This window comes from Bos javanicus, chromosome 19 (genome assembly GCF_032452875.1).
Source record: "Bos javanicus breed banteng chromosome 19, ARS-OSU_banteng_1.0, whole genome shotgun sequence".
NCBI classification, from domain to species: domain Eukaryota; kingdom Metazoa; phylum Chordata; class Mammalia; order Artiodactyla; family Bovidae; genus Bos; species Bos javanicus.
In genome coordinates this window covers 43,400,641-43,418,176 of record NC_083886.1, presented here as the reverse complement: position 1 = coordinate 43,418,176, position 17,536 = coordinate 43,400,641, and the positions used below count along the sequence as shown (strand labels likewise).

The following is a 17,536-nucleotide window of genomic DNA, read 5'->3' as shown; positions in this document are numbered from 1 at the left end:
CCCTGCAGGAGTGCAGGTCCACTTAGGAAGGACCAGTCCTTTGCCCAAAGGCTAGAGCTGGGAGCTCGAGCGGGCTTGCAGCGTTTCTGACAGAGCCCGCCCTTGCTTATGCATCACGCTCCCTCCACGTCGGCTTAGGCTGTCCTGTCAGGCTTGGGGGAGGGTGGTTACCCTAAGGCTGGGTCTGTCAACCCTGAGGTGCTATCTGGATGCTCTGGGACCAGGGAATATCAGTCATGTGGGGAGCAGCTTCTTTCTCTCACAGGGTCTTGGGGGAGAATTCAGTGCTTGTGGTTTTTGTGGGGGCAGTTCAGGGTGTGAGTCCAGGCTGGTCATTTTCTCTCCCATGCACCTCACCCCTTCCTTAGATGGCTAGGGTCATCTCTCTTACTGGCCAGAGTCCAGCCAAGCAGATGAGGACAGATGGCCTGACTGATGGCTGATGGGACTCCTTCCTCAACATGAGAGGTTGTGTCCAGTGGCTAAGACTCTGCGTCCCCAATTGCAGGGTTCAGTCCCTGGTCAGGGAACTAGGTCCCACCATATGCTGCAACTAAGAGTTCACATGCCACCGTTAAGCCCCACAGCAGCCAAAAAAAGACGAGGTTTGAACTCATTTACCTTTATGACGAGAGGAAGACGCATCAGGCAGGTGGGAACAGCTGGCAGCCAGGAGGAGGGAGAGGTGGGAATATTGTATGAGAACTGATTTTTGTGAAAGGAGAATCCAAACTGTGGTTTGTTTAAATCGCTGAGCTTTGTACATCGTGTTTGACTTCAGGGACCTTGTTTTTCATTGAGCTGGGGCAGTGAGACCAGGATCCTGGCCCACAGGCTCCTCCCCTCTGTGGACACTTACCCTCATGATGAGGGTCCCAGCTGAGCCTGAGAGAGGCAGGAGGCACAGACCCAGGGACAGCATCTTGAACTGAAGGGCCATGGAGGCAGCCTGCTCAGCTCCCCTTCCTCTGGACACATGGGTCGAAGGGCCCCTCCCCCAGAAAGACCACATGCCAAGGCCTCTGGTTTAGTGTTTTATTTGGCACAAAGGAGGAGGGGGGTCTGAAACCAGTTTAGTCTTTGGAGTGTGCAGAGCTTTGCTCACCCCCCTGTCACCCCTCAGTCCCCAGTGAGCCCCTCCTTCAACTTTCAGCCCTAAACCAAGGGTTCCATAGCGCTCAGATCCATCCAAGTAGGTTTCCTCATCTCCACCCTTCATTTTTTGCTTGGTCCTTGGTCCCGGCAGAAGGCAGCCTTCTTTAGGGATGAAAGGTGACACAAAGCCCAGCTCTGATGTATAGCACCCTGGGAGCACTTTGGCCACCACCACACTGAAGGGGGATGGGACAGGTGAAGGTGAGGTAGGGCTGCCCCCCTGGAACCGCCCCCTTTCCCTAGGAACCAGCCAGAGCTGAGGGTGGAAAGCTGGGGGTTCATGTTCTTGGGGAGATGCCAGGACGAGGAATGCGGGCTGCAGGCGGGGGTTGAAGATGGCGAGGGTAAATACAGGTAAAGGGCAAGTTGGGGGAAATGAATGAGTTTGGTCTTGCTCAGTGGTGACGTGGAGGGGAGGTCTGAGTGAGGGGCGGCCAACCCCCACAGTCTACCATCCCCCCGGTGGCTTTGTAATTCCTTTTAAGGAAGGGGATTGGGGTTGGCAGAGAAAAACCGAATAGAGGTCTGTGCTGTGGATTTTACTCTCAGGCAGTGGGAAGACCAGAGCTGTCCCCTCCGACCACTCTCTAGATGCTTCCAGACCTCATCCCGGCAGAGGGGAGGGTGGCTGTTGGGAAGCCAGCCCCACTGCCCACTGTCCCCTTCGATGTGAGCCTTTGCATCCAGGCCCAAGCCTCTGCCCTTCAGAGTTCCTCATGGACCCGGTCCTGGTCTTCGTCTGACTTCAGCTTGAGCTCCTCGGCGGTGATCTTGCCATCCTGGTTGCGATCCTGATTCTGGAACATGTCTCCTATGGTTTTCTCAGGATCCTGGCCAGGCAGGAGGCGGCCTTTGCCCTCACTGACTTGAGCCTTGATGAAGGTGGAGAACTGCGGAGAGGGGAGAGCCAAGGGGAGGGGGAGACAGCGTCTTGCCTGAGCAGCTGGGCTGGCCTTGGGATGGGCTCCCAGGAGGAGGGAGAGGAGCTGGTGCTGTGTCCTGGGGGGTGGGGGGGAGGTGGGGGGCAGAGGGCGTGCTTGGGGTCAGGTAGCCAGAGGAAAAGGTGGGGACAAGGGCTTGAGGCACAGTGAGCTGTAGAGGGCCAGGGATGCAGTAGGCACATGCCCTGTTCTCATTAGACGCCACCATGCTGGGGGTTTCTGCTGGGTGACTGTGTGGACAGTTATGAGAAGGCGAGAACTCGTTACCCACCTCCTCCACGGGGACCTCGCCATCCTTGTTAAGGTCCATGTGTTCAAACAGGTGGGCAGGAGGGTCTTCGTGCCACACAAACAGGTAGCCCGTGGGCAGCCCATCCTCCCGAGACACTAGCTCCACCTCAAACAGCAGCACAGCACTGCCAGGGACCCCCCGGGCTGCAGGAATGGGGAGCAGAGAAGGGGAGGGTCCAGACCCCACTTCACAGCCTGCCCAGTGCACACCTGGCCCTCAGGCCTCAGCTGCCCACTGGGGTTGCTGGAGAGTAGGGCAGGGCACGTTTACAGAACCACCCTACAGAATGACCCAGAAGGCTCCCCTCACCCCTCCCACCAGCCAGCAAGGCCCCAGGCGGGCAGGGGCAGAGGGGAGGAGAGATCAGGCCAGTCTTGACCCCTCACCTCCGCTCTCTCCGTGTGCCAGGTGCGGGGGGACCACGAGCTGCCGCCTCTCTCCCACGCACATGCCCTGCAGGCCCGTGTCCAGGCCTTCGATCACTTTGTGGGCCCCCAGAGTCGCCTCCTGAGGGGCCCCGTAGTCATGGCTAGTGGGGAGAGCAGATTCCCGGGTCAGCAGTCGCCCTGGTCCCTGGCTCCTGAGTCATTCCTGGGGCTGCCCCACAGGGCAGGGTGCCGGGGCCCAGTGAGCAGAGGTAAGCACGGTCCCCTTCTCGGCCGGACCCTGTCCTGCAGTGTGGCACCTGCTCCGGCTGCCCTCCACAGAGTGGGACCAGCCGCTCCCCCTACTACCTACTTCACCCTCCCTTTGCCTCTGGAGGCAAGAATTTCAGCTTCAGTGGGAACTTAGGGGGTGCTCCTAGGAGGACCCCCCCATGCCTGGCCCATGCCCACCCACCTGCCCAGCCCTGGCCCTGCCCTGGACCCACGAGGAGAAGAGCCTGGTGCCATCCAGCAGAGAGCAGTTGTAGTGGTAGTGAACAAAGTCCCCGAGCTTGGCCGTCTCGTTGCAGGTCTCCAGGGGCCGAGACAGTGTCTTGATTTCCACTGGATCCGCAGGATTGTGGAAGTCGATCACGTGGACGTCAAAGATCAGCACAGCAGAGCCAGGGATCTTGTCTCCTGGGGCCAGAATGGAGGCGTGGATCAGTTGGGGTCACGGAGGGGCTGCTCCAGGTTTCCACGGAGGCCCCTAGACTTCCCCGTCCTGGGATTCTAAGCAAGGATGGGATGGGATATTTGTCCACATGGTCAACTCTTATCATATACACTGTAGGGGTGAGGATGCAGGGCAGGAGAGGGGAGGGACATGCCAATTAGAAAGCCCTTTACAGGTATATCTTGCAACCTCCCAGTGACTGACTTTGCTGATCAATGTGATTAGTTCCATTTTACAGGTGAGCACACTAAGGTTTCCAGCAAAGCTGGGACTCAGATCCAGGTCTGTTTGCTTCCTGGGGCTGTACCACCCTCCCTCCCCAAGCTCACAAGTGGGCTGCCCTTTTCCAGTGTGGAAGGGGAGAAGCAGGGGACTGCCCCTGGAGGAAAGGATAAAGTCCTTGCAGCAAGAGTTGGGTGGGGAACCAGTTTTTGTGATGACAGGGGCAGAGCAGTGGCTGGAAATCCCCCCACCCCATTAGGGCTAGGTCAGGAGGAGCTGAGGTGTTGGCTTGGGGAACTGGGAGCAAGCCTACCAGTCCCGTTCTCCCCGTAGGCAAGGTGGGGGGGGATGGTGATCCTCCGGCGCTCCCCCATGCACGAGCCTTGAAGGCCTTGGTCCATCCCAGGGATGATGTAGCCCTGCCCCACATAGGTATTGTAGGTGTGGTTCCGGGAGTAGCTGCAATATAAGGCGGGGTGGGGGGCCAGCAAGGGGGTCACAGGGGCCCTGCCCTGCCAGGCAGCTCTGACCACCTCAGCCCCCACCATCCTCCTCAGGACCTCCTGCCCTCCCCGGACCTGGAGTCAAAGAGAGTGCCATCCATTAGGGACCCATTGTAGTGGTAACGCATGAAGTCCCCAGCCACGGCTCTCCGGACACAGCCAGGCGGCAGCTCAAGTGTCTCCAGCTGGACGGTGTCCTTTGGGTTGTGGACGTCAATCAGTAGGACGTGGAAGACCAGCGAGGCCTGTGAGGGGATCACAGTCCCTGGGGAAGGGATAGGCTTGAACCATACACGTGGAGAACAGAACGGGGCTTCTCGACTCAGGAAGGCCTATGTGAGCACCACCCAAAAAAGGTGCCAACCCCGCTTTCCAGAGCCCTTTCTGCTGCTTCCAATGCTGCTTCCCTTGTGAGGCCGGAGCCCTGCTTCTTCCCCTGTGAGGCTGGAGCTGGGTTTTCCCCAAGACCACCACCAGCCCATATGAGCCTTTGAGTAAAGCAGAATAAAGCAGAATATGGGGACTTCCCTGGTGGTCCAGTGGTTAAGAATCCGGCCACCAATGCAGGGGACATAGGTTTGCTCCTTGGTCCGGGAAGATTGCATGTGCTGTGAGGCAACTAAGTCCATGCTCCACAACTACTGAGCCCACCTGAGGCAACTAGAGAAAGACTGTGAACAGCAAGAAAGACCCAGCACAGCCATAAATAAATAAATAAAAATTTAAAAGAATAAAGTACTTCTCTTTTTTTGGGGGGGTATGCTCCATGGCTTGCGAGATCTTAGTTCCTCCATCAGGGATTGAACTCGGGCCCCAGTAGTGAAAGAGCCACTGGACCACCAGGGAATTCTGATGCACCCCTTCTTAATGAGGCGATCACCCAGGGCTAGATTTCATCCCATTCTGCCTCTTTGGCTGGGTGTCCTTGTGCAGTATTCAACCTGGACAACTGTACATGGCAGCCCACTTTTAGAGAATCCCAGAGTCCCTGCCTGTCCTCACCATAGCCTTTCTCGCCATAGGCCAGGAATGGAGGGATGACGATCTTCCTTCTCTCTCCAGGACACATGCCCAGCAGACCCTGGTCCATGCCCTTGATCAGCCAGCCAGAGCCCACGTAGGTGTCATAAGTCCCACCCTTACTGTAGCTGCGGAGAAGGAGGTAGAGGTGAGGCTGCTGTTGGTGGGAGAGGCAGGATGGCCCCCAACTCCCCACTGCATGTCACAGTCCCCTGGATCCCAGGGATTCTTCCAGCCCTCACCTGGTGTCGAAGGCAGTGCCATCCAGCAGCGTGCCGTTGTAGTGGTAGCGCACAAAGTCACTGTCCTGGACCATCCGAGGGCAGTGGGGTGGGCGCAGCAAGGTGCTCACCTGCACGGTGTCCTCCTTGTTCCATACATCCAGCAGGACCACGTCAAAGTAGAGGGTGGCATCGGGGGGGATGAGCCCCGCTGTGAGGGTGAAGCAGCCCCAGAGTAGGGGGTGGAATGGAGGTCTCAGCATCCAGCTTGGCCTTGCCCTCCCCAACCCGAGGTCCCCTTCTCCTGAGTCAAGCGAGGATCTTACCCGGGCCTGTCGCTGTCCTTCCTCCCACCCCAGGGGCAGGAGACCCAAATGTGAGTCCCAGGCTTGTTGCTATTCAGTCTGCGCATGCAGTGTGACCTTGGAAGTCACTCTCCCTCTCTGAGCTTCCGTTTTCTGGCCCTGGGGTCCCTGCTTCTGCCTCCCGATCTCCTCCATCCCCAGGCCCAGGCCCCAGCCCTCCTCACCCACGCCGATGCTGCCATAGCCTAGGTGCGGAGGCACAATGAGGCGTCGTCGTTCATTGACACACATGCCCATGAGGCCTCGGTCCATGCCAGTGATGAGGCGCCCCACGCCTACCACGATGGCCACCAAGGTGTGGCGGTCATAGCTGGGGAGGGAGGGGACAGATGCGATGCAGTGACCTCTGCTCATGATCACATACATGCCCGGGAGACACACACACACACAATCCCCCTCCCTACACACACATGTCGATCCACCGGCTCCTTGTCTCCTCTTCAAGCCTTCCCTGAGGTGGGCCGCGACTCTCACCTCAACAGGGTGGGCTGTGACAAAAGGAGGTCCCCGAGGAGGCCAGAGTGGGAAGTACAGACACGGGGATCGGAGGGCGGCGGAGCAGGGGATTGGGGTTGGGAAGACCAGTTATCCAGCAGGAAGAAATGCTAAAGCTTGGCTTTTTTGCTTGTTGTTGGTGGTGGTTGCAACATGGGGCATGGGGACATGGGGGGATCCTAGTTCCCATGCCAGGGATCAAACCCTTGCCCCCTGCATTGGGAGCTTGCAGTCTTAACCACAGGACAGCCAGGAAAGTCTCAAAATGCTTGGCATTCTGCATTCATTATGTTATATAATCCTGTCCCCTAAGAAGTGGGCATTATTATTATTTTTGGCAGCACCACATGCTTTGTGGGTTCTTAGTTCCCCAACAAGGGACTGAACCCTGGCCATGGCAGTGGGGAATTTCCAAAATGGGCTTTATTGATTTTATCTTTCCTAGGAGAAAAACTGAGACTTGAGAGACCAAGTGACTTGCCCAAGGTCACACAGATAATGTGTGGTCTGTTGAACTCCACAGCCCACATGTGGGCCACCAAACCATCAATTCACGGAGGAAAGGAAGGGAAAGCAGAGCTGGCCAAGGATAGGAATAGGTTTTCAATTTTGAAAAGGCCTATTCTAAAATTGCCATAGCTTTTGTTTTTGGTTACAGTTTTAACTTACAAGTTTTCCAAAATTAAGGAAGGATGAGAGTTTGGCATTTTGATGGAAGGAGTCATGAGTGGTGAAAGTCTTCCAAACTCAGCACTTCGTGAACTGGGCCCAGCAGAGTCCCCAGCAGGGAGGTCATTCGCCAACTCCCAACCCCGCTTCCACTCTGTGGCCATGGGCTCAGAACTGTACTCCTGGCTACTCCCCAGGCCACATTTTGCCCACTGAGATGGTTGCATGTCTGGCCTGCTCACTTCACAGAGCCCTTATTAGAGCTCAAGCATGGCAAGAAGTTTCTACCAGTTAAACCAGAGTTCTCCCCAGAGTCAAGGCTAAGGTGTGCTGAAGCTGCTTGCAAACCATCAGGTCCTGTGTGAAGTTCACTTTATCATCTTGAGTCCTAACAGCAGCCTTAGGAAGTAGGGACTCATTTTTTCAGAATGCTTTTTGATCTCCATTTTTCAGATGAAGGAAGTAAAGCTTAAAGAGGCAAAACTCCTTGTCCATGATTACAGTCTGGGTTTGAACCCAAGGTCTTGGTCTCAGGAGTTCGTGTTCTGCCTGGCTCCAAAGCTATGGCCCTTCTTTAAAAAATTAACTAATTAATTATAATTTGGCTACACTGGGTGCAGCATGCAGGCTGTGGCATGCAAACACTCAGTTGCCGTGGGTGGGATCTAATTCCCTGACCAGGGACAGAACCTGGGCCCCCAGCATTGGGAGCATGAAGTCTTAGCCACTGGACCACGAGGCAAGTTCCCATGGCCACTAATTTCTGCAGGCTGAAGTGTGTGTTTTGGTGACATCTCTAAGAGGGACTGACTTCTTGGGGTGTGGTGTGGGGGCTTGTGTGTGTGACCACCAGGACCCTAATTTTAACTGAGGCTGACCTGGCGTATAGCCCTGCCCCCACTAAGAAAAATGAACTTGCTAGAGCAGACCAGAAGCTTGGGCCAGACCAGAAGCCAGTCTCTCAAATCCCAAAGATGGGCTGCAGCACTGACCTGGTGGAGCCAAGATGGAGAAGGAGGCAGGAAAACCCTCGGAGGAGCCCAGGGTGGCATGTGTGACTGTGTGACACGTAGACAGGTCCCTACACCAATCTGTGCCCTGCACTCCCTGATCCATCCTGCTGTCTTAGAAGGGCCACCTGCTTTACCCCACTGGCTGCTGAAAACCCCCACCCCTTTCCCCCCAAACCTCCGCTTACTCCTTCTCTAAACACAAAGGCACTGAAACCTGGGGCTGGAACCACAAAGGGAGTCAACGTGGATGGAAAGGTCGAGGGTCCTGTGCTGAGATCCCTGGACGATTCGCACGCAGCAGGGACCATGCCCTTCCCCCACCTCTATGAACCAGAACACCCCCTCCTTGGCTATAAATAAAACGCCGAGTTCCTCTCGATTCTCAAGCACTTTGGAGCACAGAGGAGGCTTGTGTGAAAGCAAATGAGGTCTTTTGAGAGGCGAAAGTTTGAAACTGAGGGCAGAGATGTCCGGGGAGATGTCTAGTTGTCCCACTCAGGGTGCTGTTTGCGGCTGGGGGATCGCGGTGTGAGGAGGCGCATGCAGACACAGCTTAAAGGCGACAACAAGGGAACCCTAAGACTGAGAGAGCCTGGCCCCAAGCTCGGGGAAGAGAAATGGTGAGTCTGGGGGCACCCAAGCCATTACCTCGAGTCAAATTTCTTGCCGTCCTCGAAAGTACCGTTGTAATGGTAGCGCACAAAATCCCCCATCTGCACTTCCCGGGGACAGACCCTGGGGATGTGGTACCTCTCGATGACCACATCTTCCAGGGGGCCGCCGGCCGGGCTGGCGCGGCCCAGCCCCCTCCCCACGGCCTGCACCAGCAGCAGCAGCAGCAACTGCAGCAGGGGGAGCCGGAGGAGGGTGTGGCTGGGGGGGCCCGCGCGGAGCATGGTGCCTGGAGCTGGGACGGCCGGCAGTGAGGGCGAGAGAGAGTGCGGCGGCTGCCAGACTCCTTCCCCTCTTCTCCCAGAGCAGGCTCCCCCTCTTCCTGTGCTCCATCCCCACCCCCGCCCTGGCTGGTCCACGTGGAATGGGGGCTGGGGAGGTTGAGCTGGCGGGGCGGGGGCAAGAGGGGTGGGACAGGAGGAGGGCCAGGCTGCTGGAGTCGGAGGAAAGCACCGCTAAGCCCTCCAGATTTGCGCCCACCCCGACCCTGGGGGCCCAGAGACCTGGGGCCTTGAGGGGTAGGGAAGTTCTGGAAAGTTGAGACAGCGGAGCCGACAGAAAAAAATAAAAAAGTTCCTAGTCTTTTTTTTTCTGGAGCCCCCCGGGTCCTAAAGCCGGGCTGAGGCATTCCTTGCTTGTTTGGGAGGCAACCCCCAATTTAGGCCTCTCCAGGTGACTGGTGAAGCTCCAGAGTCGGGGGCGGGGAGGCGATCTCGATGCTCCCTCCCACCCTTCTGTCCCAGGGACAGCCGCTCCCGGAACGAGCTTCTTTGTCCTGCAAAAGCTGGACTGCCAGAGAGGACTTTCTGACGTGGGAATGGGGATCGAATAGGAGGTGGTGAGAGTGGGGGGTGTGCAGGGTAAAACCAGGGATGTGCTTCCCTGTCGCAGGCTGGAGGGTACCCTTGGGGTCACCTCTTGGGGGCTGGGGGTAGGGAGTGAGCAGAAGGACCGCTGTGATGAATGGAAGAGCAGGTTTCAGGGCTTGGGCAAACTAGAGGGAGGTAACACTTCCTTCAATTTCTCTATCTTAAGGCGGGGACGAGGGGAACGCCTTTGCCTGGAAGGGGCTTTCTGGGCTCCGCATCCCGGCCGGAAGCGTTCCCCACACTCACACCATCTGCCGAGGGGAGGACCCCCAAGGGCAGGAGGTCAGGGACTCAGGATAGTGTCGGCTCTATGAAAAGAGTGGAGATCCCTCGGCCCCTTGGGGGATCTGACTCAAGCCACACCCCGCCTCGCATCCGCCCCCCACCCCCACCACCACCACCGCCCCCAGTGCCCGGCGCTAAGACCCAGCGGGCGCGCCGGCCAGGCCCCGGCCCCAGAGCCCGCCCGCCTGCCAGCCAGCGGGACCCGGACGCCTGCTCGCGGCGGGGAGAGCCGGCCGGCGCGGAGCGGGCATGGCTCGGACGGCGTGGGGGCTGCTGTGGCTGCTGCTGGGCAGCGCCGGGGCGCAGTACGAGAAGTACAGCTTTCGGGGCTTCCCGCCGGAGGACCTGATGCCCTTGGCCGCGGCCTACGGGCACGCGCTGGAGCAGTACGAGGGCGAGAGCTGGCGCGAGAGCGCGCGCTACCTCGAGGCGGCGCTGCGGCTGCACCGGCTGCTGCGGGACAGCGAGGCCTTCTGCCACGCCAACTGCAGCGGCCCCGCGCCGCCCGCCGCCGCACCCCCGGGCCCCGCGCTCCCCGGGCCCGACGGCGGCGACGAGTGGGCCCGCGAGCTGCGGCTCTTCGGCCACGTCCTGGAGCGCGCCGCCTGCCTACGGCGCTGCAAGCGTTCGCTGCCCGCATTCCAGGTGCCCTACCCGCCGCGCCAGCTGCTGCGCGACTTCCAGAGCCGCCTGCCCTACCAGTACCTGCACTATGCTCAGTTCAAGGTGCGCGCCGGCCGCCCGGTCGGGTCGCGAGGAGCGCGGCTGTCACTCAGCAGCCCGACCGCCGATCCCTTGCGCGCGCTCCGGGTGGCGGTCTCCGGCTCTGCTGACCCGCTCCGTCCCCACCCTGCAGGCTAACCGGCTGGAGAAGGCGGTGGCCGCGGCCTATACCTTCCTCCAGAGGAACCCGAAGCATGAGCTCACCGCCAAGTATCTCAGCTACTATCGCGGACTACTGGACGCCGCCGACGAGCCTCTCACAGACTTGGAGGCCCAGCCATACGAGGTGGGATGGCGGGGGTAGGACCCGCCCCGACGTAACTCCATGAGTTCCGAGTTGCGTCCCGGCATAGCGCCCGTGGAGGAGGGGGAGGTGTTCGAATCCCCTTGACCCTCCTGCGCGTCCCCTCCCTCCAGGCGGTGTTCCTCCGGGCTGTGAAGCTCTACAACAGCGGAGATTTCCGCGGGAGCACCGAGGACATGGAGCGGGCCCTGGCTGAGTACCTGGCTGTCTTTGCCCGGTGTCTGGCTGGCTGCGAGGGGGCCCACGAGCAGGTGGATTTCAAGGACTTCTACCCAGCCATAGCAGGTACATTCCACCCAGACCCCAGTGGGCATCCCTCACACCCACAGGGCCCAGAACTCCTAAGGCCCCTTGACACAAATATTCATTCCACACGCATTTCTAGAGGCCTCCTAAGTGCTTAGGGCTTCTTCCCTAGCGGCTCAGACGGTAAATAATCTGCCTGCAAAGCAGGAGACCTAGGTTCGATCCCTGGGTTGGGAAGATCTCCTGCAGGAGAAACTGGCAACCCACCCCAGTATTGCCTGGAGAATTCCATGGACAGAGGAGCCTGGAGAGTTTCAGTCCATGGGGTTACAAAAAGTCAGACACAACTGAGTGACTAGCAGTTTCTTAAGCGCTTGAGAGGCAAACAGGCATGAGTTGTTATCCAGACCTCAGAGCCTTCAGTTGGCTGACAGAGGCTAACAGAACACCTGCCACCCTGGGTGCAGGAGACACAGCGGACAGTGTCCAAGGTGCCAGGCATGGGTGTATCAAGGAGTGACTTCCCAAAAGGATCTGGGGAGGCTGGGTCCATGGACCTTCAGAGGGTGATGTAGGTGCAAAGGTGCTGAGGTGGGAATCAGCCCAGCAGGTGTATGCAGAAAGCAGTTTGGGGCCAGAAATACAGCTGGTCTGGGGATCCCTAAAGGCGGAGTCCATCTGCAGGGGCAGAAAGGACTGTCCTGAGCATCTATATTTGGGCTTTAGTCCCACCTCCATACCTCACCTCCCATTCTTCCAGAGAGCCCTGGTTTCCTGTGGCTTTAAGGTGGCAGGTCAGCTGTGGGGGTAAGTCAGCCCAGTCCAAGTAGTCTTCCTCAGCATCTCTTGTCACTTTACTGTCTTGTGACATCAGTGGATAGAGCCGGGGTTAGAGGTCATCTCTGTCATCCCCGTCTGCAGGCTGGAGCTGTTCAGCACACCAACTCCTCACTGCTGCCTTCCCCCTCCCCCGCAAGATCTCTTTGCAGAATCCCTGCAGTGCAAGGTGGACTGTGAAGCCAACTTGACCCCCAATGTGGGCGGCTACTTCGTGGAGAAGTTCGTGGCCACCATGTATCACTACCTGCAGTTTGCCTACTACAAGTGTGAGCCTCCTGGTGGGCTTGGGGCGAGGGGAAGCACTGCACTAGGAGCGAAACTGAGTCAGAACTGAGGATCCCTGGTGATGGGAGGGTGGTGGGGGCAGGTGAGAAGCTGAGAGCAGCCTCTGGGGAGAATCTGAGGGCCTCTTAGGTGAAGGACTAGATAGTCAACAACTGCACAGTACTCGACAGTTTACAGAGCCCTGCCACATCTGTTTATCTCACTGGATCCTCTCACAAACCACCAGTAGCTGTTACTGGACCCATTTTTCAGATGAGGAAGCCAAGGCTCATAGAGGGCAAGGGGCCATGAGTCAGTCACCTGGCTAATAAAAAGTAGCACTAGGCTTTAAGGCTCTCCTGACTTGAGGGAGATTTTGGCATCAGCTGGGGCTAAGAAGGTCAGTCTCCAGGGTGTCTGCAAATCAGAGATGACAAAATTCAGACAGGCTGGAGTTGGAGAGGAAGAGCTGAAGAACAAGGGGCCAGGAGACCCTTTGGGGTCCAGTTGGCAAAGAGACTGAAGGCTGGGACAACAGCCTCTGATTCCCCAGTGCCTTCATTCTCCAGCTGTGTGAACTTGACCAGTTTACCTAACTTCTCTGTGCCTTGGATTTCTTGTCTGTAATTTGGGGATGACAGTAACAGTGAGGCTTAAGTGAGTTACACAGGGTAACAGGTAACTGCTCAATACACTCTAGCTTATGTTGTTATTGAGTAGGATATTCTGGGAGGCAGCTGGGGATCCAGGGGCACTGGACTAAATTGGGAGCTGGGGATGGGTTAGGTGAGGGTTATCCCTGAAGGAGGGGGACGTGCCAGGGGCCACTCCTCACTCTTGTTCTGCCTGCAGTGAACGACGTGCGCCAGGCCGCCCGCAGCGCCGCCAGCTACATGCTCTTCGACCCGGAAGACAATGTCATGCAGCAGAACCTGGTGTATTACCGCTTCCACAGGGCCCGCTGGGGCCTGGAGGAGGAGGACTTCCAGCCCCGGGAGGTGGGCATCACCAAGGCGTTCTCAGAACTTGTGATTTGATTTTTAAAAATTCCTGGCTTCCTCCAATGGCAGGATGAAAAATAAAAAGAAAGAATTTGGGTTATGGTTGGAGTCTTAGGTTCAGACCCACCAGCTGTGTGGTCCTGAGAACACTACTGATCTTTCTTTATTATTTACCTGTTTGGCTGCACCAAGTCTTGGTTGTGGAATGCGGGATCTTTAGGTGTGGCATATGAACTCTTGGTTGCGGCATGTGGGATCTAGTTCCCTGACCAGGGATCAAACCCCGGGCCCCTGTATGGGAAGCATGGAATCTTAGCCACTGGACCACCAGGGAAGTCCTCCATTACCGACCTTTTCTGAATCGGTTGCCTCACCTGCAAAATGGGGGTAGTCCAGCTTACCTCTTCAGCACAGCTCCTGGGATGTGGGAGGTAAAAAGTATCTGTGTGTCCCTGCCTGTTCCCTACCCATCCTCCCACCCTCACTGCTTGCCTTTACCCTTCTTCCCCAGGGACCTCCTAACCTGAACCACCTGAGGAAACCCCTTGGGAGTCTGGGCATGACTGGCAAGAAAACCTCTCAGTTTCCTTGTCAGTGGCAGACATTGCTAATCGATTGAGGCGCTTTTTCTCACTGAGCCCTCAGAATCCTTCTTAACCCAGCATCAAGCAACTGCAGTTTTTTGATCAGCATGTAAACTGACACCCATTTCCTGCTCCTGGAGTGGAAAAGGACCAGAGGACTCAGAGTCTAGGAGCTCTGGCTCCTCCACTATCTGGCAGCAGGAGGCCTGGCTCACCTGTTTTTCTTCCCTCCTCCCAGGAGGCCAGACTCTACCACAACCAGACAGCTGAGCTTCGAGAGCTGCTAGACTTCGCACACATGTACCTGCAGTCAGATGATGAGGTAAGGGGGCCTATGCCCTACGGGCCTGGTGGGCCGCTGTGCCAGAGCTCAGACACAGCTCCTGGCAGTCAGCTGTTGTGAGGCAGGGGCATTTTACCTGTGCCTTCTTTGCGCCTGCCCCCTCTCCCTGCTCCATGTTCCCATGCCCCACTTCTCTACACGTCTGAATCTCGCTTCTCCTGGACCCAGGTCTGGTGGTGCCTCCTCCAGGAAGCCCTCGCTACATGTCCTGGCTCTGCCATGCCCATTATGACCCTCTATGCCTCCCTGGACCAGAGTTATTTGCAGCCCTCATCCGTCTCACTTCGCGCCTTTCTCCAGCCAGTCTCCTAGAGAATTGTGCTCCGGGACAGTTCAGTTCAGTTCAGTTCAGTCGCTCAGTCGTGTCCGACTCTTTGCAATCCCATGAACCGCAGCATGCCAGGCCTTCCTGTCCATCACCAGCTCCCAGAGTTTACCCAAACTCATGTCCATTGAGTCAGTGATGCCATTTAACCATCTCATCCTCTGTCATCCCCTTCTCCTCCTGCCTTCAATCTTTCCCAACATCAGGGTCTTTTCAAATGAGTTAGCTCTTTGCATCAGGTGGCCAAAATATTGGAGTTTCAGCTTCAACGTCGGTCCTTCCAATGAACACCCAGGATGGATTTCCTTTAGGATGGACTAGTTGGATCTCCTTGCAGTCCAGGGGACTCTCAAGAGTCTTCTCCAGCACCACAGTTCAAAAGCATCACTTCTTCTGCACTCAGCTTTCCTTATAGTCCAACTCTCATGTCCATACATGACCACTGGAAAAACCACAGCCTTGACTAGCTTATTCCCAGTCCTCCCACAGCAGCTGGCACACGGCTGGCTCTCAGAAACTGAATCTGAACGAACCATTGAATGAATGAATGAGCACAGTACACCAGGAAGGAAAGACCCCCAGTGTGTTATCACATTGATTCTAAAGGAGGGTTTGAGAGTCTGAATTCTGAGGCGTTGCCGCCCAGTACTTATTCATCTATCCTCTCCACTGTTCACGTACCCATGCCCCCCACCCCTCATCAAACAGGGGGCTGGGTCTGCACTGTGAGTCCCCAGGCTTTGGTGCTCACCAGACTTGGCTCCACCACATCCCAGTTGGGCAGCCTCCAGGCCAGGCTTAAGTAACCCTCAAACTTCCATTGCTTCATCCATTGAATGGGGAGAATAATGCCCATCTCACACTGCTGTGGTGAGAATTAAATGAGATCCAGGATATAAAGCACTTAGTGTACAGCTGGCACATGGTAGATGCTCAGGGGGTGGTAGCTATTTTGATTACTGTTATTTATTGTCTGCTGTTTGCCAGACTTTGTGACTGGGGCTGAAAGGCACAGCCCCTCACCTAAGCAGCTCACAGGTAGTGTAGTGCAATGAGAGAGGTCAGCTTGGGACCCTGGATGCTCAGGGCACTCCTGACCCAGCATCAGCATCAAGGGCCACATCCTGGAGCTGATGCCTGGTGTTGGAGGGATAAACAAGAGCACAGGGGAGTAAAGGCATTCCTGGCTGCAAAACAGCCTGAGCAGACAGTATTCACAGACGAGCAGTATTGCCCAGGTATTTATGCATAAAAGAGGAGAGAGGGAGATGCATAAATGTGGAGAGGGAGATGCTTCCACCAACCCTGAAGCTCTGCCGGTGGAGCCCATGCATCAGTTCAGGGAGGGGGCAGCTTGGGATCAGGACTTTGGGAGAAACCCTCAAGTCATTCCTGTGTGAGATCTTGAATGAGGCTGGGAAGCGGGGGATGGGGTTGGGACTGAGACGGGATGGGAGAGTCCCTTGGCCAGGAAGGGAGCCGATCTGGGTTTGTGCCTGTTGTGACCTGGTTTCTCTACCCATCCTGGGCTGCTCTAGATGGAGCTGGAGGAGACAGAACCACCCGTGGAGCCTGAGAAGCCCCCATCTGATGCCGAGTTTGAAGGAGAGGGCGACTATGAGGAGAGCATCTATGCTGACTGGTGGCAGGAGCCAGATGCCAAGGGCGACGAGGCTGAGGCTGGTCAGTGACTAGTCCTGGTGGATGGGTGGTACAGCCTGGGCTGGAGGTGAGGGACAGAAGGCTCTGAGGACTGGACTGCAGAGGGTGCTGGCACTCCTTCTTTGGGGACTTCCGGCCTGTTAGCAACCCCTGTCCCACCTGGTCGAGGGGTGGGGGAGCATCCTTCCTGAAGCAGGAACCTGTTCCTGAGGACCCTCTCTCCTGCCCACACCACCTGTCCCCAGGACAGCACCCAGATGCCTGTTGACAATGGGAAGGCTAACCCCAATGCCCTCTCCTTTCATTTTTCAGAGCCAGAACCTGAATTACCATGAGAAGACGCCCCCCTGCACCCCTCAAGAGCTTGGGAAGCCTGGGTCCAACAAGAACTATTTATTAAACATGGAAAATGGACAGAGCTGACCAGGCCCCATCCTGTCCCACCTGTGAGCGCTGCTCCCCAGACCCCTCCTGCCTCCTCTCTGGGTCTCTGGACCACAGGATGGTGGTATTGCAGCTGCTGAAGGCCTGCCCTCCTCCCAGTGTCCTCCCCACCCAGTGGGGACAGTCTCCTGGAGAAGATTCCAGCTCTTCTGAGCTGGGTCTCAGCCTGAACTGCACACACAGCAGAGAGGCAACTGGCATCATGAAGAGCACTGGACCAGGAGTCCCGTGGTTGGTTCCTGGCACACTGGCAGTGGGTGCTCAATAAACATTTCTTGTTGAATGAATCACAGAATTAGGGTCCAGATTTCCCTGGGCGGAGTGGTAACGCTGCAGGTCCTTCCTCCCCGCTCTGCACCCATCTCACCTCATCAATAAGTATGGAGACAGGCGAGGGGCCATAATTTGGCCTCTATGGACCCAGGGTGTTTGTGACTGCCAGGAGCATCAGCCTGCGACTGCAATCTGCCGCTAGGGGGCGTAAGGATGAAGTTCTCCGTGAGTCCCGGGAAGATGCCGGTTTCAGATACCTGAGGTGGGATGTCTAGTATTTTCCTAGTTCATCACTTCCCTCAGGGAGTATGGGGAAGGGGCCAAGGACATTTACTTCCGGTTTTTACTTTCCAAGCTTTTACTGACCCAAATTCCTTAGAGCTAGAGCAAGCATGCCCTGTCCTGCCCTCTCTGCTCACACCGAAGGGAACTTGCCCTCAGTGGCCAGAGGAGCCCTAGAAGCATGGCTTGATAACATGAGACTTCGTGGGGCAGTGGGACTGCCAGCCCGTGTTGCACAATCTTGCATTGACTGGGGGTGGGGAATGGGGGGTAGGGGGTGGGCAGAGAATCTGGAGGTGCCTCCCACCCAGCACTATGCTTCACCAGTGTCTCCACCCATCCATGTTTCCATGTTCCAGAGCAGGGACATGGGGGCAAAAGGGGGTCTCCCTGGGGAGGGACCCTAGACTGGGGCCAGCTAG

The 17,536-nt window shown here is 57.0% G+C and overlaps 2 protein-coding genes across 2 annotated transcripts; one reads left to right on the top strand and one right to left on the bottom strand.

Annotated features, from left to right (window-relative positions):
- Positions 1–1,021: 1,021 nt before the first annotated feature.
- On the bottom strand, positions 1,022–9,012 carry FKBP10 (FKBP prolyl isomerase 10). Its single transcript, XM_061391802.1, has 10 exons — positions 8,646–9,012; positions 5,985–6,130; positions 5,477–5,666; positions 5,217–5,362; positions 4,290–4,479; positions 4,025–4,170; positions 3,260–3,452; positions 2,775–2,917; positions 2,368–2,531; positions 1,022–2,045 (listed from the first exon to the last, which is right to left on the bottom strand). The coding sequence occupies exons 1-10, from the start codon at positions 8,891–8,893 to the stop codon at positions 1,860–1,862; spliced, it is 1,752 nt and encodes a 583-aa protein (XP_061247786.1). The 5' UTR covers positions 8,894–9,012; the 3' UTR covers positions 1,022–1,859.
- A 974-nt stretch (positions 9,013–9,986) lies between these two features.
- On the top strand, positions 9,987–16,846 carry P3H4 (prolyl 3-hydroxylase family member 4 (inactive)). The gene is made up of 8 exons (XM_061391803.1): positions 9,987–10,549; positions 10,680–10,832; positions 10,964–11,135; positions 12,074–12,202; positions 13,053–13,198; positions 14,024–14,107; positions 15,992–16,136; positions 16,428–16,846. The coding sequence occupies exons 1-8, from the start codon at positions 10,073–10,075 to the stop codon at positions 16,448–16,450; spliced, it is 1,329 nt and encodes a 442-aa protein (XP_061247787.1). The 5' UTR covers positions 9,987–10,072; the 3' UTR covers positions 16,451–16,846.
- The last annotated feature ends 690 nt before the right edge of the window (positions 16,847–17,536 follow it).

What these genes read in the sequence shown, in the direction of transcription:
- FKBP10 (XM_061391802.1), bottom strand. Translation starts at nt 8,893, where the DNA reads ATGCTCCGCGCGGGCCCCCCCAGCCACACCCTCCTCCGGCTCCCCCTG. An exon ending in CTACGGGGAGAACGGGACTG is followed by an intron (nt 3,453 to 4,024) that starts GTAGGCTTGCTC and finishes TTCTGGCCCCAG; the next exon opens with GAGACAAGATCCCTGGCTCT. An exon ending in GGCACCAGGCTCTTCTCCTC is followed by an intron (nt 2,918 to 3,259) that starts GTGGGTCCAGGG and finishes TCTCCCCACTAG; the next exon opens with CCATGACTACGGGGCCCCTC.
- P3H4 (XM_061391803.1), top strand. Translation starts at nt 10,073, where the DNA reads ATGGCTCGGACGGCGTGGGGGCTGCTGTGGCTGCTGCTGGGCAGCGCC. An exon ending in TGCACTATGCTCAGTTCAAG is followed by an intron (nt 10,550 to 10,679) that starts GTGCGCGCCGGC and finishes CCCACCCTGCAG; the next exon opens with GCTAACCGGCTGGAGAAGGC. An exon ending in ACCTGCAGTCAGATGATGAG is followed by an intron (nt 14,108 to 15,991) that starts GTAAGGGGGCCT and finishes GGGCTGCTCTAG; the next exon opens with ATGGAGCTGGAGGAGACAGA.